The following is a 19,025-nucleotide window of genomic DNA, read 5'->3' as shown; positions in this document are numbered from 1 at the left end:
CATTTACTCAACAGATTACACTCAGTATGTTACACTTACTCAACAGATTACACTCAATATGTTACACTTACTCAACATATTACACTCAACATGTTATACTTACTCAACAGATTACAATCAACATGTTATATTTACTCAACCGATTACAATCAACATGTTATACTTACTCAACAGATTACACTCAACATGTTATACTTACTCAACAGATTACACTCAACATGTTACACTTACTCAACAGATTACACTCAACATGTTACACTTACTCAACAGATTACTATCAACATGTTATATTTACTCAACAGATTACACTCAACATGTTATATTCACTCAACAGATTACAATCAACATGTTATACTTACTCAACAGATTACACTCAACATGTTATACTTACTCAACAGATTACACTCAACATGTTATTCTTACTCAACAGATTACACTCAACATGTTATATTTACTCAACAGATTACACTCAATATGTTACACTTACTCAACAGATTACACTCAATATGTTACACTTACTCAACAGATTACACTCAACATGTTATATTTACTCAACAGATTACACTCAACATGTTATACTTACTCAACATATTACACTCAACATGTTATATTTACTCAACAGATTACACTCAATATGTTACACTTACTCAACAGATTACACTCAATATGTTACACTTACTCAACAGATTACACTCAACATGTTACACTTACTCAACAGTAACATGTTATATTTACTCAACAGATTACACTTAACATGTTACACTTACTCAACAGGAACATGTTATACTTACTCAACAGATTACACTCAACATGTTACACTTACTCAACAGATTACACTCAACATGTTACACTTACTCAACAGGAACATGTTATACTTACTCAACAGATTACACTCAACATGTTACACTTACTCAACAGATTACACTCAACATGTTACACTTACTCAACAGATTACACAAATAATACAAGAAATACTGCAGAATAACAGTGTAGATAGCTAGAGAAAATAACACGTCAAATACAAATGCTGAATAACTTGTGTAACAACAGTGTAACAATATCCTCGGGGTAGTAGACAGTAGATCAGATGTCATGGTTGGCATGGTCCACTGCACTGTTGAATGGGGTGAGTGAGTGGCTTGGCCTAACCGAGGGGCTGTGCGGGGGTGGGACCGTCAACAGTGCAGAGGACTGTGCTGGGATGGGTTCAACGCTGCCCCCCTCCCTCCCCGTCTCACCCACATCAGCACATTCCAACACACTGACACTGTAACTGCCAGGCTTTCACCAAGGGAGGCACGCGGTCAGTGGGCCTGCCAGGCCTTAGCAATGTGCCCACCAGGCTCGCCCTGGAACACAATGACATTGTGCTTACCAGGATTACATTGTATGCTTCACATCTGATACGCCTGCTTAGCACTGATATCAATACACTGCTACTGTGCAGCCAGGCTTCTGCAGGACACGGCGCCTAAAGGCATCCACAGTGACTGTACTTACTGTGGCTTTCCCAGCTGCAGAGATTAACCATGTGCAAGAGAGAACAATAGCTCAGATGTCTCTTTCGGTTACGATCCACCACTTTCCTCATAGTGAAAAAAACATGTTTACCCACCAGCTGCCCGAAGACAAGGTCAGAAAATCAAGGGGAACAAGCTTCAGGCTGACAAATCCTCAAAATAGCGCCTCCTCTCTCGATAAGTGGAAACCCGGGTTTCGGCACCTTCTATTTTTAGCTCTCTCCAGTTCCTTGGGCCCAGACGGACGTGGGCCGAGACCTATTCTAGTCTCACCATGGTAAGGTTTAAACACACACCCCACGTAATGAGAGGAAGCAAGGCTAGGCTATAGATAACTCTCAGTAGCTTTCTTTAGGCCACATGGCTGGAGTAGAACCAAACTGCTGAATGGGTAGGAATCCTATGGCTGAGCTTGGTCTGCATCCCCTTTGTACAGATGTAGAATCTTGTTGCAGGAGAACTTTCCTGCAATGCAAAACTTGTAGTGTATTTTAGTTAGTAATTTCCTCTTTGAAATTTCAGACTTGATTTTCCCTAACGAAAAATGTATCAACTGCTACAAAAAGATCCATTATAATCCACATAACCTGTCACTGCTGGATTATTTTCCTGCTGTAGCAAACTGCCTCAAATTAAGATCTGTATTTGTTAATTCTTTCCTTCATATATGAGTGACATTGAATGCTGCATTTTAATAATATGCTTCAATTCATTGTTAGATTGTCTTAACATAATGGGCACAATGGATTCTTGCACATGGTAGTAGAATTACATTTTAGTCATTTAACAGACGCTCTTATCCAGTGCATACATTTTACGTACTTTTTTGCAGTGGTCCCTCGTGGGAATCGAAACCACAACCCTGGCGTTGCAAGCGCTATGATCTACCAACTGAGCCACACGGGACCATAGTACCCATCATCAGACTAACAATTAAAAAATACTAGCATTTTAAAGTGAGAAAATAACAAAACTAAAGACTTCAAAGAAGCAGAGAAGACACAAGGTGCAATTATAAAGCCATGTTTAATAACAGCAGGAAAGACTGTACTGCAGCAGAGAGAGAGACAAAGGCTCCATCACTTGTTATAGAGCAAAACCACATACAGATGTCTTTAATACACCAGGTTCACACAGAGGGTCAGGGAAAGGTCACGTAAGAATCTCCTAAAGGTATATAAAGGCCATTGCTGGTATGCTGGTTGAATCAGAATTGTCTGGTGATGTCACACAAAGTAACAGTAGGCTGATTTAGCATATTGTACGTGTAAACCCACTGTTAGAGAGAAAAGTAGTCAAGATACAATTGTCATCGCTCAAGAATTCATAATGGATTACTGGGTCTCCCTGTCTCTGATTTCAAGACCTTTATGATGAATGAAGTACCTTTTGGAGGAAGCTAACACCAACAATACAAACAGTAGCACCAGGTAAGTACAATCAGACATGTTTTCTTTTCTCTTTTGCTAGTGACAAGGCATAGACAAAACAATGGCACGATTCAGTTAGAAATCACTGTAAATCAGCACAGAAAGATCCATTTAATTTAATGAATAAAAAAAAAAATCTTCACACCACAATGCAAACACTTGTAAGGCTTTGCGTATGCAAACATCATTTTACTTTCCTGCCTATCTGTGCTAACCACACCGATACAGCTGGGTCGTTTTATGTTCCCAACAGCTAACTGACAGGGCATACAGGACATTCAATTTTTTACTGTCCAATAGGACAGGGTTTCACAAACTGAGTTACAGTTCATAAAAGGAAATCAGTCAATTTAAATAAATTCATTAGGCCCTAATCTATGGATTTCACATGACTGGGCAGGGGCGCAGCCATGGATGGGAGGGCATAGGCCCACCCACTTGGGAGTCAGGCCGACCCATTGGGGAGCCAGGTCCAGCCAATCAGAATTAGTTTTTCCCCACAGACAGAAATACTCCCCCCAATCGTGTTGTGTGACAAAACTGCACGTTTTAGAGTTACTTTTTATTGTCCCCAGCACAAGGTGCACCTGTGTAATGACCATGCTGTTTAATCAGCTTCTTGATATGCCACACCTGTCAGGTGGATGGATTATCTTGACAAATGAGAAATGCTCACTAACAAGGACGTAAACAAATTTGTGCACAGAATTTGAGAGAAATACGTTATTTGTGCATAGGGAAACATTTCTGGGATCTTTTATTTCAGCTCATGAAACATGGGACCAGCACTTCACGTTGCGTTTATATTTTTCTTCAGTGTAATTTGAGTGTCCCGGATTTACGTTTACTATGTTACTTCTAGTCTATGAGACCAGGCTGTTCAAATACATGGTATAGTGCACATAGTTGGAGTGAAAATAATTTATTACACCATTAATAGCAACCCATGTGCCCAGCTGATGCCCCTTCTATGGTCTCGCCCAACAGAATACTTGTACCTGAAACCCCTCTTTAAAATACCAACCTATACATTGATTATATGATCACTATCGTAAATATGTTAAGGCGACTTGGCTCACAGTGTTCTGTTATGTAACACCTGGTTTAACTGGCTGGGTGGAGTGCTGTATACTGAGGTTGTGAATGACCTGTCTCAGCTGTACAATGCAGTTTCTCATCCGACAATTGGCATTGAGTTAAAATATCCTCAGCACTAACCAAACACTTCTGCTCTTTACATTAATAGAAGGTTGAGGGCTCTGATGATGTCTATGTTGGAAAATATTTGTCCCTGGGTCTACTTCCTCTATTGCTGAACCAGGAAGTTATTAATAAACAGCATGAAGCTGCGTTCACATGCTAGTCCGAACTAGGTTACTCTGACATTTTCGACTTGCTAACTGGTTGTAGTTATACACATGCCCTGTTCAACCAGTTAGCAAGTCGAACATTTCTGAGTTTCCTATTTCCGACTAGCACGTGAACGCGGCACGAGTCAATGGGAAGAAGACAATACAGCCACATGTCCCAACCATGACTCCAAAGCCTGAAATATATTAAATTAGGTCATTGTAATACAAATTACAGAAGATATGATTAAAACAGACTTGTTAAAGGGGTGGACGAAAACCACTGAGCTAAATCAGACACACATTAAAACTCACTGTCCCAAGGTATATTTGAACTATGTATTGTATCGATGCACTGTATGTTATGTCTGTAACTATGGCAAATTCAAAGTGAGTGATAAAATACAATGTTTTCATTAAAGGGCTTTAAGGCTTTAAGGCATGATGGGTGGATGAGTAGAAAAAAAGAAATACAGGAACATTAAAAAGCAGGTACATAAAGGGTACATAAAGGGGTCATTACAATATAGTGCAGGGCTTTTTGTCCTTGAAGGGGTTCTCTGAGGCAGGTATGCCCATGAGCAGAGGGTCGTACTTGGCATGTTCGCCACAGTAGTGCATGAGGTCCGCTGAGGCCTTGGATACCTACAGGAGATATGAGAGAGTGTGCATGAGTGTGTGGGTGAGAGGGTTCTGCTCACACGGGAGTCTGTATGCTCACACTCATACATGTATGCACACTATGCTTGGGTGGCATACCATATATACCATATACCGGGGTATTTGGAAATAGCCACAGGATGGTTTTTCAATACCATCAAAACGATTTATTTGTTTGTTTAAAAAAATTAAATAATAATAATATTTGTAGCTACCTTTTAAGTAAATACCTGCAGTCAACTTGTGCAATACGTTAGGAGATGAAGATTGTGTTCTTTATTTCACCTGTCAAATAATTTTTCATTATAAAGCTTACCGGTAGTCCCAAGTCAAGTGGTGTTTGTATACAAGCACACAATGATGAGAGACTGGAGCCTTGCGAGTCACTCACTGTTGTGCAGCATGCGCCAGGTGATCTAGTTACAGTATGGAATTCACAACTAAATGTTTGCCAGTTAGATATCTTATAATTATTAAGTTAACCTTCGAAAATGTTTTAAATGCTCTGCAGTTGTGCATTTGGTTTGGTAATTTAGTAGCTAGTTAGCTATTTAGCTAAGTGGTTAGCTTCTTCCAAAATCAAGCTTTGTTTGGTAACAGCAGAGATACCGCTCCTGGATCAAGAGCCTTCCTGTCTAATATTTGTTTTGTGCATGCAGTAAACTGTGGTTGCATTTTTTTGTTACTTGTATAGCTTTAGGAGCTGGGATGTCTGTCCTGCAAATACTTTAGGTCAGAGACTGTATAAAATGTTCGCATTGCGCTTGTTAGCTTTTAGTTAGCATTCCCTATGGGTTTGTACATGTACTTGTTAGCATTGCTAACCTTCGGATTACAGAGGATCAGTGGGGTTTGAAAAAAGTGGCCCTTGTATTCAGTGCCAGTATTACCGAATTTCCCGGTATTGCACAAGGTCAGTATGAAGGTATGACAATCTTGATACCGCCCAAGCCTAATGCAGACTCCCAAGCACACATACACGTGCATACACAGACACACACACACTAACAACAGATCATTGGGCTATCCTTAGTAGCAAGTCGGTGTGCATTTAGGGAGACATTTAGGTAAGGACCAGTAAAATCTACTTTGTTACTCAGCACTGCTTTCTACTTTCAGCATGCCGTACCTTTATCCTCTCAATACTGGCCTCTATCTTTAGCTGTTGTACTGTCCTCCTGGCCTGAGTTATGTTGTTAGAGCTTGGCATCTTCGATGACATCTTGGCCTCCACACCACTGCATGGAGGAAGTACACAAGAGAAAAGCTAATATTATAGAATTTGTCATGAAACACAACGATATGGCAAAGGTATAGCCATTCTATAGAACATTTTGACAACACTTACCGCGTCAAATATTTTGAAATCTTATGAAATCTGAAAGAAAACCTGCAAAATGAAATAACAGGGATTTTTAGAACAGGGACTGGGACAGAACATTCCACCCCTCAAACTTTCCCCAGACATACATCCTGCTATCTGACGGTAATTGTGTCAACAAAGTGTGATTTCAATCAGTTCTCCATTATGTCTTTGCTTGATATAACCATATGTTTTATTGGAGGCATGTACAGTGCATTCGGAAAGTATTCATACCCCTTGACTTTTTTCACATTTTGTTACGTTACAGCCTTGTTCTAAAATTGATGTTTTTTTTTATCCTCATCAATCTACACACAATACCCCATAATGACAAAGCAAAAACAGGTTTTAAACATTTTTGCACATTTACAAAAAATAAAAAACTGAAATATTACATTTACATAAGTATTCATAATCTTTATTCAGTACTTTGTTGAAGCACCTTTGGCAGCAATTACAGCCTTGAGTCTTCTTGGGTATGACGCTACAAGCTTGGCACACCTGTATTTGGGGAGTTTCTCCCATTCTTCTCTGCAGATCCTCTCAAGCTCTGTCAGGTTGGATGGGGAGCGTCGCTGCACAGTTATTTTCAGGTCTCTCCAGAGATGTTCGATCGGGTTCAAGTCCGGGCTCTGGCTGGGCCACTCAAGGACATTCAGAGACTTGTCCCGAAGCCACTCCTGCGTTGCCTTGGTTGTGTGCTTAGGGTCGTTGTCCTGTTGGACGGTGAACCTTTGCCCAGTCTGAAGTCCTGAGCGCTCTGGAGCAGGTTTTCATCAAGGATCTCTCTGTACCTTGCTCTGTTCATCTTTCCCTCGATCCTGACTAGTCTCCCAGTCCCTGCCGCTGAAAAACATCCCCACAGCATGATGCCGCCACCACCATGCTTCACCGTAGGGATGGTGCCAGGTTTCCTCCAGACGTGACACTTGGCATTCAGGCCAAAGAGTTTCTTGGTTTCATCAGACCAGAAAATCTTGTTTTTCATGGTCTGAGAGTCCTTTAGGTGCCTTTTGGCAAACTCCAAGCGGGCTGTCATGTGCCTTTTACTGAGGAGAGGCTTCCGTCTGGCCACTCTACCATAAAGGCCTGATTGGTGGAGTGCTGCAGAGATGGTTGTCGTTCTGGAAGGTTCTCCCATCTCCACAGAGGAACTCTGGAGCTCTGTCAGAGTGACCATTGGGTTCTTGGTCATCTCCCTGACCAAGGCCATTCTCCCCCGATTGCTCAGTTTGGCCGTGCAGGCCAGCTCTAGGAAGAGTCTTGGTGGTTCCAAACGTCTTCCATTTAAGAATGATGGAGGCCACTGTGTTCTTGGGGACCTTCAATGCTGCAGACATTTGTTGGTACCCTTCCCCAGATCTGTGCCTCATCACAATCCTGTCTCGGAGCTCTACGGACAATTCCTTCGACCTCATGGCTTGGTTTTTGCTCTGTCATGTACTGTCAACTGTGGGACCTTATATAGACAGGTGTGTGCCTTTCCAAATCATGTCCAATCAATTGAATTTACCACAGGTGGACTCCAATCAAGTTGTAGAAACATCTCAAGGATGATCAATGGAAACAGGATGCACCTGAGCTCAATTTCGAGTCTCATAGCGAAGGGTCTGAAAACGTATGTAAATAAGGTGTTTCTGTTTTTAATTTGTAATACATTTGCAACAATTTCTAAAAACCTGTTCTCTCTTTGTCATTATGGGGTATTGTGTGTAGTTTGATGAGGAAAAAAATGTATTTCATCAATTTTAGAATAAGGCTGTAACGTAACAAAATGTGGAAAAAGGGAAGAGGTCTGAATACTTTCCAAATACACTGTATACTTTAAGAGGCAGTACAGCTGGCTGCACTCAATGGTGGGAAAAATACCCAATTGTACTACTTGAGTAAAAGTAAAGATACCTTAATAAAAAATGACTCAAGTAAAAGTGAAAGTCACCCAGTAAAATAATACTTGAGTAAAAGTCTAAAAGTATTTGGTTTTAAATATACTTAAGTATCAAAAGTAAATGTAATTGCTAAAATATACTTAAGTATCAAAAGTAAAAGTACATGTATAAATAATTTCAAATTCCTTATATTAAGCAAAGCAGATGGCCACATTTTCTTGTTTTTTATTTTATTTACAGATAGCCAGGGGCTCAATCCAACACTCAGACATAATTTACAAACAAAGCATGTGTTTAGTGAGTCCCCCAAACAAGAGGCAGTAGGGATGACCAGGGATGACAGGTCCCCTGTAGCTCACTTGGTAGAGAATGGCACTTGCAACGCCAGGGTTGTGGGTTTGTTTCCCACGGGGGGCCAGTATGAAAAATGTATGCACTTGTAACCGGTGTGAAATGGCTAGCTAGTTAGCGGTGCGCGCTAGTAGCATTTCAATCGGTGACGTCACTCGCTCTGAGACCTTGAAGTAGTTGTTTCCCTTGCTCTGCAAGGGCCGCGGCTTTTGTGGAGCGACGGGTAACGGTGCTTTGAGGGTGACTGTTGTCGATGTGTGCAGAGGGTCCCTGGTTCAAGCCCAGGTAGGGGTGAGGAGAGGGACGGAAGCAACACTGTTACACACTCACTAACTGTAAGTCGCTCTGGATAAGAGCGTCTGCTAAATGACTAAAATGTAAATGTAATGTTCTCTTGATAAGTGTATGAATGAGACCATTTTCCTGTCCTGCTAAGCATTAAAAATGTAACGAGTGCTTTTGGGTGTCAGGGAAAATGTATGGAGTAAAAATTACATAATTTTCTCTAGGAATGTAGTGAAGTAAAAGTAAAAGTTGGCAAAAATATAAATAGTAAAGTAAAGTACAGATACCCAAAAAAACTACTTAAGTAGTACTTGAAAGTATTTTTACTTAAGTACTTTACACCACTGGTTGCACTTTGCAACAAGGGTAATCATTAAAAAAAAAATATATTATATATAGTTTATTTTTTTATATATATGTATTTTTTTTACACTCCATATACAAACATATAAATACGAACAACAACTTACAGACACACACAAACAATGACTACATCTCATCTGCCCAGACCCCCATGCTCACACTACCATCCCTAGTGCCTCAATTATTGTTTGCCACTTGGCCTTAAATTGTACCAATTTGTTTTTCTCGGTCGCCCATGCTATTTCAATATTTCAATAATAAATCATTGCAACAAGGATAATCATGAGTGTCAACAGCTTCCGCTCACACACTTCCTCTTCTTAGACTTTTTCCCATAAGTGTCACAAGGGTGTCCTCATCGTGCACAGTCACAAGATACTTGAGAAGGGTGAAATTGCGCAATTCGGGGCGTTCCTGCATGTGGCTATATCTGCAGGAACCCCTCTTTATACTTCTATTGGTCCATTTTTTAATTAGGGACAGGCGGGAGGCCGGGGCGCTCCAGTACAGTAGGTGGCGTTAATGCACAATAACGTTGGATGCCAGCCACAGATAAACCTCACAGAAGAAGGGCACTGCTTTCCCGCAGTTCTGTTAACGACGGCGGGGGCAGCTGTTTGGCTGGCGGGAGCGAAGGACACTGTGTGCTAGCTTAGCCAGCTAGTCCTAAGGAGGACACTGGTACACAGCAAGCGGGAGGCGGGGGCGACACCGTGTGCTAGCTAACTAGCAAGCTAGCTAGCACACTGTGTCACTAACTATCAAGCTAGCTAGTAGTCGTTGTCGCCCTAGCCTCCCGTCTACCATGCTAGCTAACAAGGAGGACTCCGGTAGGCGGGGGCGAAAAAACTCAGATAATACTTTTATTTCCCTTTTGACAGACATTCAAAAGTGTCACACAAGCATGAAGATGTAGTGTATTCATGCAGGAACCAATGGGGTGCTGGAGGAGGATGTGGGGGGGTGCACCAACATAGAGCAGAGAGTAGAGTCCTGAGTAAAGTAAAGTGGGATAAAGTTCACAGTCGTTTAGAGGAGACATTCCCTCTGAGCTCTAATTCCACTTCCTGGTAATCATTTACAGGGACGATGGGAACATGCCTGGACACATCCTCTCCTCTGCTTCCTGGGATCTCTGGTTTCGATGTCTTTTTCACTCCCTCTCTCTCACTCTCACACACACATACACACTTCATTTTTACTGCAAGAGACAGGAAGCTTTGAGCACTTTTTCTCAGAACATATTGTGTAATAAACAGAAACACCACATGTGCAACAACGAGGCCCACAATAAGGTCGGCCTGGTTTACCTTATTCCAAACTGTATAAGCTGAGAACATTCTTGTTGCTAAAATCTTCAACTAAGCCAATCAGCATCCAGTGTTAAAAGTCCTATGTTCATACACACTGCAGAGGAATTAAAGCAGAGTGAAATGTAAGAACTATTGTCTGCAATAAGTGAATGCTTGAGAATGTTCCAGGAGAGTTTGAAAAAAAAGAAATGGGTAGAATCAGTAAAGAATATGAATGCAATTACACACAACTTAATGATCAAAATACAGAAGTGTGCAGTGTGCACTGGACCAGAGCTAGGATTCAAATGATCCTGTTCCTCCATTAGAGTGATTGGGTTGTTTCGTTTGACCCCTGTGCCCAACAGGATGTGGTTCCGTCTAAAGTCTTTGATGCTACGACAGGAGTCCACTGTATCTCTCTTTGTGTCCAGGAAGGAGGGAAGACTCTCATTTCCTGGCCTTTGCTTTGGGATGACTGATTAAAGCACGACATTTCAGAGAAAAAATAGCTGGACAATGATGGCGCTGCAAAGCTTTGTTGCTGCATTTAGACCTGGGTCAAATACATATGTCAGATACTTTCAAATACTTTCTTGATTTAGCTTCCCCGGTACAATGCAACCAAAGGAAAAATCTGTGCCACAAGTACAATCTCTGCCTACCCTGCATTCCAGTCAAGCCAAATCAACCTGAATCCAAAAACCCCCAATGCAATTATGATTCAAAACTCTTCCAGAGACACTTCAAGCCAAGAGTTCTGAGAAAACACCCACCCATTTCCCACCATGTCAGGTTTTTGGTGGGTCAGTTCCTGGTGTTAAACTGACACAATGAGTCAAGCTAACAGAGCTGAACAGTCAATGACCTGAGGAAAAAAAGGATGTAACATCATCCTCAGACAGAACAGAAGCATGATAACTTCCAAGTGAATCGTAACAATATAATGAATAAATTAGAAAACTGATTTGTCCATCTTCTGGTAATACATCACTAGCTCTCTTAACTTCATAAATAGTAAAGACGTATGTAATATTGCAACTTTGCACCACGACCTTTACAGTCAACATGACAGAGAATGTTGTTAGGGTATCGCGGGCTAAAGTAAAGATCCCTCCTGGGAGCAGTAAACAGCAACCGGATATTTATTTTCTCTTCTTGGAAAGAAGGAAAGGTAGGCCTGAGGAGTTGAGCTAATGTGTTCTGCTGTTCCTAGCAAGAGGAAGAGAGTGCTGCATTAAAACCTGAGTCAAACGGGGCTCTTTGGGTTCTGATGGAGCTGCAGTCAGTTGATGTTGGCTGTCACTTGTCAATATTTATATTTTAAATTCAACCTGAAATTCTTAGAAGTTAGGGTTGAATAGAGTTCACAGTGCATGCTTACAAATAACAGAACATGGTTATCCAGCACCAGCTTACCAAATGACTGTGTGTAGCAGAGGTAAGCTGGTCCTGGATACCGTAGCCTCGTACAGCGATGGTAGGCCTGTATTAACTGTCGCCCCCGAACCATAGAAACTCTTCTGTGGCTTCGAAACACCAGTTCAACCAGTCTGCAGTGAAAGGGAGTTTTTCTGACCCGCTCAACATTAGTATTTTTTTAAACAGTCCAACCCAGGCTAGCAAGCCCTCTGATCTGATGCCAACCGCCACCACCATCCGAATTGACTTTGGGAGGGCACCCTCATCCCCCTGCAGTAACGCCAAGACGTGGGGCCACACAGCCACCATACTGTAGTTCTACCACCTAGGATCAGAGAGAGAGAGACCACCCCATAACATAGACCACCCCATAACATAGCCCACCCCATAACATAGCCCACCCCATCGCCCCCCACCACCACTCTCCAGCCCTCAACAGGACCACCAACAGTACTGAATACAGCAGGCCCACTACTGTATTGTACCCTACACACACTCACCCACACACTATTAATTAACATTACATTCGAAGCACAACGCTGGGGAGTCCTTTGTGAGTCACTAGAATGAATAGAGTTTTCTATGAATAGGCTGTGTTAATTAATCTGATATAGTCAGGCCACTGTGAATGCTATTGACGCTGACTAATCCATGTTAAGTGCATTGCAAGATAATGGACCGTGTCAACTGGTTGTGTGGTCCTTTAGTGTGAAAGTTAGCAAAAAGTAGGTAGCATGCAATAATACTTGACACCTCTGACAATAAATATCCCCCTATGGCTGCAGCTGTACAGCTTTGCCTGAAGCCAGGACTCATAAACAAACATTTTTGCAGGTCATATAACGTCAGCATGATTATATCTAAAGAAGGCTATGGCCTATTGAAATGTGTTCATATGGGTTGTCTATAGACATTGTCTGGGGCTATGGCCCACTGCCAGAAAAGAGGTGACGCCAAAGTCGCCACTCTTTTGCATGGAAACAGTGTAACGTGATATTTGGAGTCTAGACAGAGGTCTGCCTCTTTGAACTTTCCTGAGTTCAAAGCCCTGGGCTGCAAGCCAGAATTGATTTCTCTCTCACACACACACTCTACGCTTGCTGCAGGAGTTATTTTGTCTGCACCCGAAAGCTAAAAGTAGCTGTTCACACTGCTGGAGCCATGCTCTTTAGCCAGTATCAGCACTTTCCAGCTGAGTCTGTGAATAAAATAAAACAGTTTTCTACTACAAGACCCACATTGTGGCTATTTGAAGATCAGCCCTGCTGGTAACTTCTTGTTTACAGTAAACACTGAGTTGTGTTCACTTGGTTACCCAGTTTATCGAACCCCATAACAAAGACACCATTGGTTTTGCTGAGTAAAGTAGGATAACTTTATGAGTCGGTGAGAGAAATGGAGAAGCTGCTGATGGTGGGAGCTTGTCTTTGTTAAAGTGTGAGAAACATTGAGGCACTGAAGAACTAGAGAGGATGACATCATTCCAATCCCACCAGAAAACCTGCTCAGAGTTGTTCAGCCTTTACACTCTTATAAAAAAGGGTTCCAAAAGGGTTCTTCGGCTGTCCCCATAGGAGAACCCTGGTAGAAAGAACCCTTTTAGGTTCCATGTAGAACCCTCTGTGGTAAGGGTTCTACATGGAGCCCAAAAGAGTTCTACCTGGAACCAAAAAGGGTTATTTAAAGGGTTCTCCTATGGGGGCAGCCAAATAACCCTTTAAGGTTCTAGATGGCACCTTTTTTTCTAAGAGTGTAGCTTGCCAAGCAACTGTTGTCATGCACACTGGTTGGGACTGCATTGGTCCAGTCTTTCTGTTGAATATCTTTTGTAACCTAGGGCAATCAAACAGCCTAGACAACTCAAACAGAAGTCAGTGGATGTAGAAACTACAAACATTACATCACAAATATAACTCTTTGTTTTCAGTGCGGTGAGAGTTCAGTGACTTTATAAATCATGGTGGTTATCTGAGCTGTTCCAGTAGTAGGTAATTGACTACACGGGAGAAAGCTACAGGGGTGAGACATAGGTCACTTCAGTTCTGGGGTATGAGGAGAGTGAGAAAAGCACACCATCCAAAGAAGAGGGCATGCTAACAAAGATAACTTAGCTAGGGTGACCACACCCAGTCTGGTGTCAGCGTTGGTGTCAGACTGGAGAGTTGAATGCTAATTAATCATTAAGTAAAAATACAAATTAAATTATCCGCTTCAGGCCCCCTCATGCTCCGCTCGAGGCATTATAAAGAAATAATAATAAAAATCCCCATCAAAATCCGTCAGTTTAAGCTAGAGATATGTTTTTTTGCATGGGTTGCGTCTCAATCCATCGCATCTGCCGATGTCGTCCTTCCGCATCTGCGGTGGAAGGTGGCTAAGCTACAGCTGTGTTTGTCAGACCAGGGGATGTCCTAGAGCTGGCCGCCCGGCCAAACTGAGCAATCGGGGGAGAAGGGCCTTGGTCAGGGAGGTAACCAAGAGCCCGTTGGTCACTCTGAGAGAGCTCCAGAGTTCCTCTGTGGAGATGGGAGAACCTTCCAGAAGGACAACCATCTCTGCAGCACTCCACCAATCAGGCCTTTATGGTAGAGTGGCCAGACAGAAGCCACTCCTCAGTAAAAGGTACATGACAGCCTGCTTGGAGTTTGCTAAAAGGCACCTAAAGGACTCTCAGACCATGAAAAACAAGATTCTCTGGTCTGATGAAACCAAGATTGAACTCTTTGGCCTGAATGCCAAGCGTCACGTCTGGAGGAAACCTGGCACCACTACGGTGAAGCATGGTGGTGGCAGCATCATGCTGTGGGGATGTTTTTCAGCGGCAGGGACTGGGAGACTAGTCAGGATCGAAGGAAAGATGAACGGAGCAAAGTACAGAGAGATCCTTGATAAAAACCTGCTCCAGAGCGCTCAGGACTTCAGACTGGGCAAAGGTTCACCGTCCAACAGGACAACGACCCTAAGCACACAACCAAGACAACGCAGGAGTGGCTTCGCAACAAGTCTCTGAATGTCCTTGAGTGGCCCAGCCAGAGCCCGGACTTGAACCCGATCGAACATCTCTGGAGAGACCTGAAAATAACTGTGCAGCGACGCTCCCCATCCAACCTGACAGAGCTTGAGAGGATCTGCAGAGAAGATACCCAAGAAGACTCAAGGCTGTAATTGCTGCTAAAGGTGCTTCAACAAAGTACTGAGTAAAGGGTCTGAATACTTATGTAAATTTGATATTTCCGTTTTGTTATATAAATTTGCCAAAAATTCTAAAAACCTGTTTTTGCTTTGTCATTATGGGGTCTTGTGTGTAGATTGATGATTTTAAAAAATGTGGAAAAATTGTGGAAAAAGTGAAGGGGTCTGAATACTTTCTGAATGCACTGTATATATATATATATATATAGCAGTAAAGCCAAATTCAATGTTTCATCAAATCATTTTTATATATATATGTTTTTATACCTATCGGGGTCCTAATATTCAAAATCAAATATCTAAATGATCCTTGGTAAGACCATCTTAAAACAATTCCATATGTTAGCCTAGTGGTAACCCAGCCTTGGGCCGTCTAGGGGGATACAATACGCACTTCTGCAGTAAAAAGACAGCTGCTGCTGATAATCCTGCCATCATCATTGAGGCAGAGTACATGTACAGTGAGGGAAAAAAGTATTTGATCCCCTGCTGATTTTGTACATTTGCCCACTGTTTATTTGAACAGTGAGAGACAGAATAACAACAACAAAATCCAGAAAAACGCATGTCAAAAATGTTATAAATTGATTTGCATTTTAATGAGGGAAATAAGTATTTGACCCCCTCTCAATCAGAATGATTTCTGGCTCCCAGGTGTCTTTTATACAGGTGAGGAATCAGCCCAGAACTACACGGGAGGATCTTGTCAATGATCTCAAGGCAGCTGGGACCATAGTCACCAAGAAAATAATTGGTAACACACTACGCCGTGAAGGACTGAAATCCTGCAGCGCCTGCAAGGTCCCCCTGCTCATGAAAGCACATATACAGGGCCGTCTGAAGTTTGCCAATGAACATCTGAATGATTCAGAGGAGAACTGGGTGAAAGTGTTGTGGTCAGATGAGACCAAAATGGAGCTCTTTGGCATCAACTCAACTCGCCGTGTTTGGAGGAGGAGGACTGCTGCCTATGACCCCAAGAACACCATCCCCACCGTCAAACATGGAGGTGGAAACATTATGCTTTGGGGGTGTTTTTCTGCTAAGGGGACAGGACAACTTCACCGCATCAAAGGGACGATGGACGGGGCCATGTACCGTCAAATCTTGGGTGAGAACCTCCTTCCCTCAGCCAGGGCATTGAAAATGGTTCATGGATGGGTATACCAGCATGACAATGACCCAAAACACACGGCCAAGGCAACAAAGGAGTGGCTCAAGAAGAAGCACATTAAGGTCCTGGAGTGGCCTAGCCAGTCTCCAGACCTTAATCCCATAGAAAATCTGTGGAGGGAGCTGAAGGTTCGAGTTGCCAAACGTCAGCCTCAAAACCTTAATGACTTGGAGAAGATCTGCAAAGAGGAGTGGGACAAAATCCCTCCTGAGATGTGTGCAAACCTGGTGGCCAACTACAAGAAACGTCTGACCTCTGTGATTGCCAACAAGGGTTTTACCACCAAGTACTAAGTCATGTTTTGCAGAGGGGTCAAATACTTATTTCCCTCATTAAAATGCAAATCAATTCATAACATTTTTGACATGCGTTTTTCTGGATTTTTTTGTTGTTATTCTGTCTCTCACTGTTCAAATAAACCTACCATTAAAATTATAGACTGATCATGTCTTTGTCAGTGGGCAAACGTACAAAATCAGCAGGGGATCAAATACTTTTTTCCCTCACTGTATGTGTAGCCCATGTATCTGATGCTGTTTGGCCAAAAGGATTATGGCATGTCAGACAGCATCAGATACATGGGCTACATAAAGTAAGACAGAGGGGCGCTGTTTCGCTCGCTCGGATGCTTTCTCCGGTGAGATAGTTTCAGCCACTTGCAAATTGAAGGAAAGTTGGCGGGTGCAGAGTTCACTGTTTCGGATGCTGGAATTATTTTGGATGAACGTGCAAAGGTAACGTTTAAAAGATTGACGTTTCGAACTTCAATGGCCTTCTTCAGACTAATCACAAAGGGAATGGACAAGTTCATTTCATATTTCTGTTTTCTCACACAAAATACACTTTTCCAGTACTGTAAATGTACAGTCATTCCCTTGTCCACACATACCTTCAGACATGCAGTACATGCACACACACCGGCTTTATTGAAAATGGTCCTGTTGCTTATACAGGTTTCACTCTCTAAGCTCTGGTTCAGCAGCACAGCACAGCTCTGTCTAGACAGTCGCCTCTACACTGAACTCATTTCTGAGGAATCCACAAATCCCAAATTCCTATGTAATTACTATAGGCTCATTTCTAACCCGCTCCCCAACCCATGTTGATTCTATACTGACAGAGCAGCCATAGAGGTAGAATGCTAGCCTCTAGGTAGCATTGCTAGCCTGTTAGCTAGATTATTTATACATTCAGGAATGTCTGCATTCTACATGTTTGGCATGAAAATGTCTCATAGGCTAATGCATGAAAGACCGGCACCCGGTTCGTAAAACGCATTAGGAGTAAATCCAAACTTGTCTTGTTCTTGCTTCATATTCAACATGATAAAACTAGGTTTGATGTTCTCGCATGCGATTATACAAGCAACCCATGATTGTGTGAGTGCAACACCATGCTGTGCATCCAGTAGTAGTGGGTTAAGTAGGTACATAGTTGAAGAGCACAGAATGTGTTTGGAGTCTGACGGACTGACTGACTTGAAGAGATAACATGTGATAACACAGGGATATGTGGTATGTGTGGATTAAGCTGAATCCAGTCTGACTCATGACTTAGCCACGCATTAACAGTAACAGACTGGACTCTGCCCATTCCACCTCACACGCTTCTACTCTGACCACATACTGAGTAACATGTCCAGGCCCTGTTCATACACTTAAAATAAAAATGCATCATTTTTTACTTGATGTAGGCCGAAGCATCTGATAAAACAGTTTCCACCGTTTCAGCATTCCAACCAGTGATATCTTCAAGAAAAGAAGGAAGGATACATTGTTTAAAATATTCTAACAGGGCACCCGAGACTGTACACACAGTGTTGTCATGGTCTACTAGAATAACTACATTTCTGGGCAGAATCGTTTTCCCAGACTGTGGAAGAGGGGAGTTTTGGGCCTTTGAATCATTGAAATATAATTATTCTTCAGCATTGGGGATAAACAGTACGGAATTTTCCTATTGACCCATTCATGGAATTTAGTTATAAATAGCTTGTGTCAACTGACAGTTTCTTCTCCATGATCTAAGTGAAGGGGAATTCTGGCACCTGCCCCACATCACAAGACCACAATCACAAGGAGGAAGGGGGAGAGAGAGAGAGAGAGAGAGAGAGAGAGAGAGAGAGAGAGAGAGAGAGAGAGAGAGAGAGAGAGAGAGAGAGAGAGAGAGAGAGAGAGAGAGAGAGAGAGAGAGAGAGAGAGAGAGAGAGAGAGAGAGAGAGAGAGAGAGAGAGAGAGAGAGAGAGAGAGAGAGAGAGAGAGAACGAAAGAGAGAGAATGACTTTGGAAAAGGGATTTTGCTGTCTATTTTTATTGATGCAACTGTCATCTGAGTTGTTCACAATCTTTCCAAAGAACAGGCTAGGCACCACAGATTAGGCCTAGATGAAACAGAAACCTAGTACATGACGGTAAGGTCTCTTCAGTACACCAAATCTTCAGACACATCCCACAGCTTCACACACAGGACGTCAAGTGTCCTATTACACGGTGAAACACTGATACAAAACCCAGTGAACGCGATGACATCATGAGCACAAACAGCCCCATACAGCAGGTCCTAAAAATAGCCTGGCCAGTGGCTACCGTGGAGTAAGCAGGGAGCAGGGGGAGTTGCCAGCTGGGTAGGATCCAGATTGTAGACAGTGGGTCTTCCAGCCAAGAGCACAGGAGCCCTTATTCTCCAGTAATGGGGCCATTATCAGCCACTGGGCGGCCCAAAACAAACAGAGGCTT

At 42.5% G+C, this 19,025-nt stretch overlaps 1 protein-coding gene across 1 annotated transcript in view; it reads right to left on the bottom strand.

Annotated features, from left to right (window-relative positions):
- Window positions 1-4,038: 4,038 nt before the first annotated feature.
- LOC121580743 (guanine nucleotide-binding protein G(I)/G(S)/G(O) subunit gamma-12) overlaps window positions 4,039-19,025 on the bottom strand; it is a 47,613-nt gene continuing 32,626 nt past the window's right edge. Inside the window, exons 2-4 of the mRNA XM_041895760.2 lie at window positions 6,308-6,349; window positions 6,089-6,197; window positions 4,039-4,944 (exon numbers count right to left, since the gene is read on the bottom strand). Of these exons, the coding sequence (XP_041751694.1) occupies window positions 4,819-4,944; window positions 6,089-6,181 (219 nt within the window). The 5' untranslated portion in view covers window positions 6,182-6,197; window positions 6,308-6,349 and the 3' untranslated portion in view covers window positions 4,039-4,818. The remainder of the gene's footprint in view (window positions 4,945-6,088; window positions 6,198-6,307; window positions 6,350-19,025) is intronic.

This window comes from Coregonus clupeaformis, chromosome 14 (assembly GCF_020615455.1).
Source record: "Coregonus clupeaformis isolate EN_2021a chromosome 14, ASM2061545v1, whole genome shotgun sequence".
NCBI lineage: Eukaryota > Metazoa > Chordata > Actinopteri > Salmoniformes > Salmonidae > Coregonus > Coregonus clupeaformis.
The sequence above is the reverse complement of the archived record's forward strand: the minus strand, read 5'-3'. Positions and strand labels throughout refer to the sequence as shown.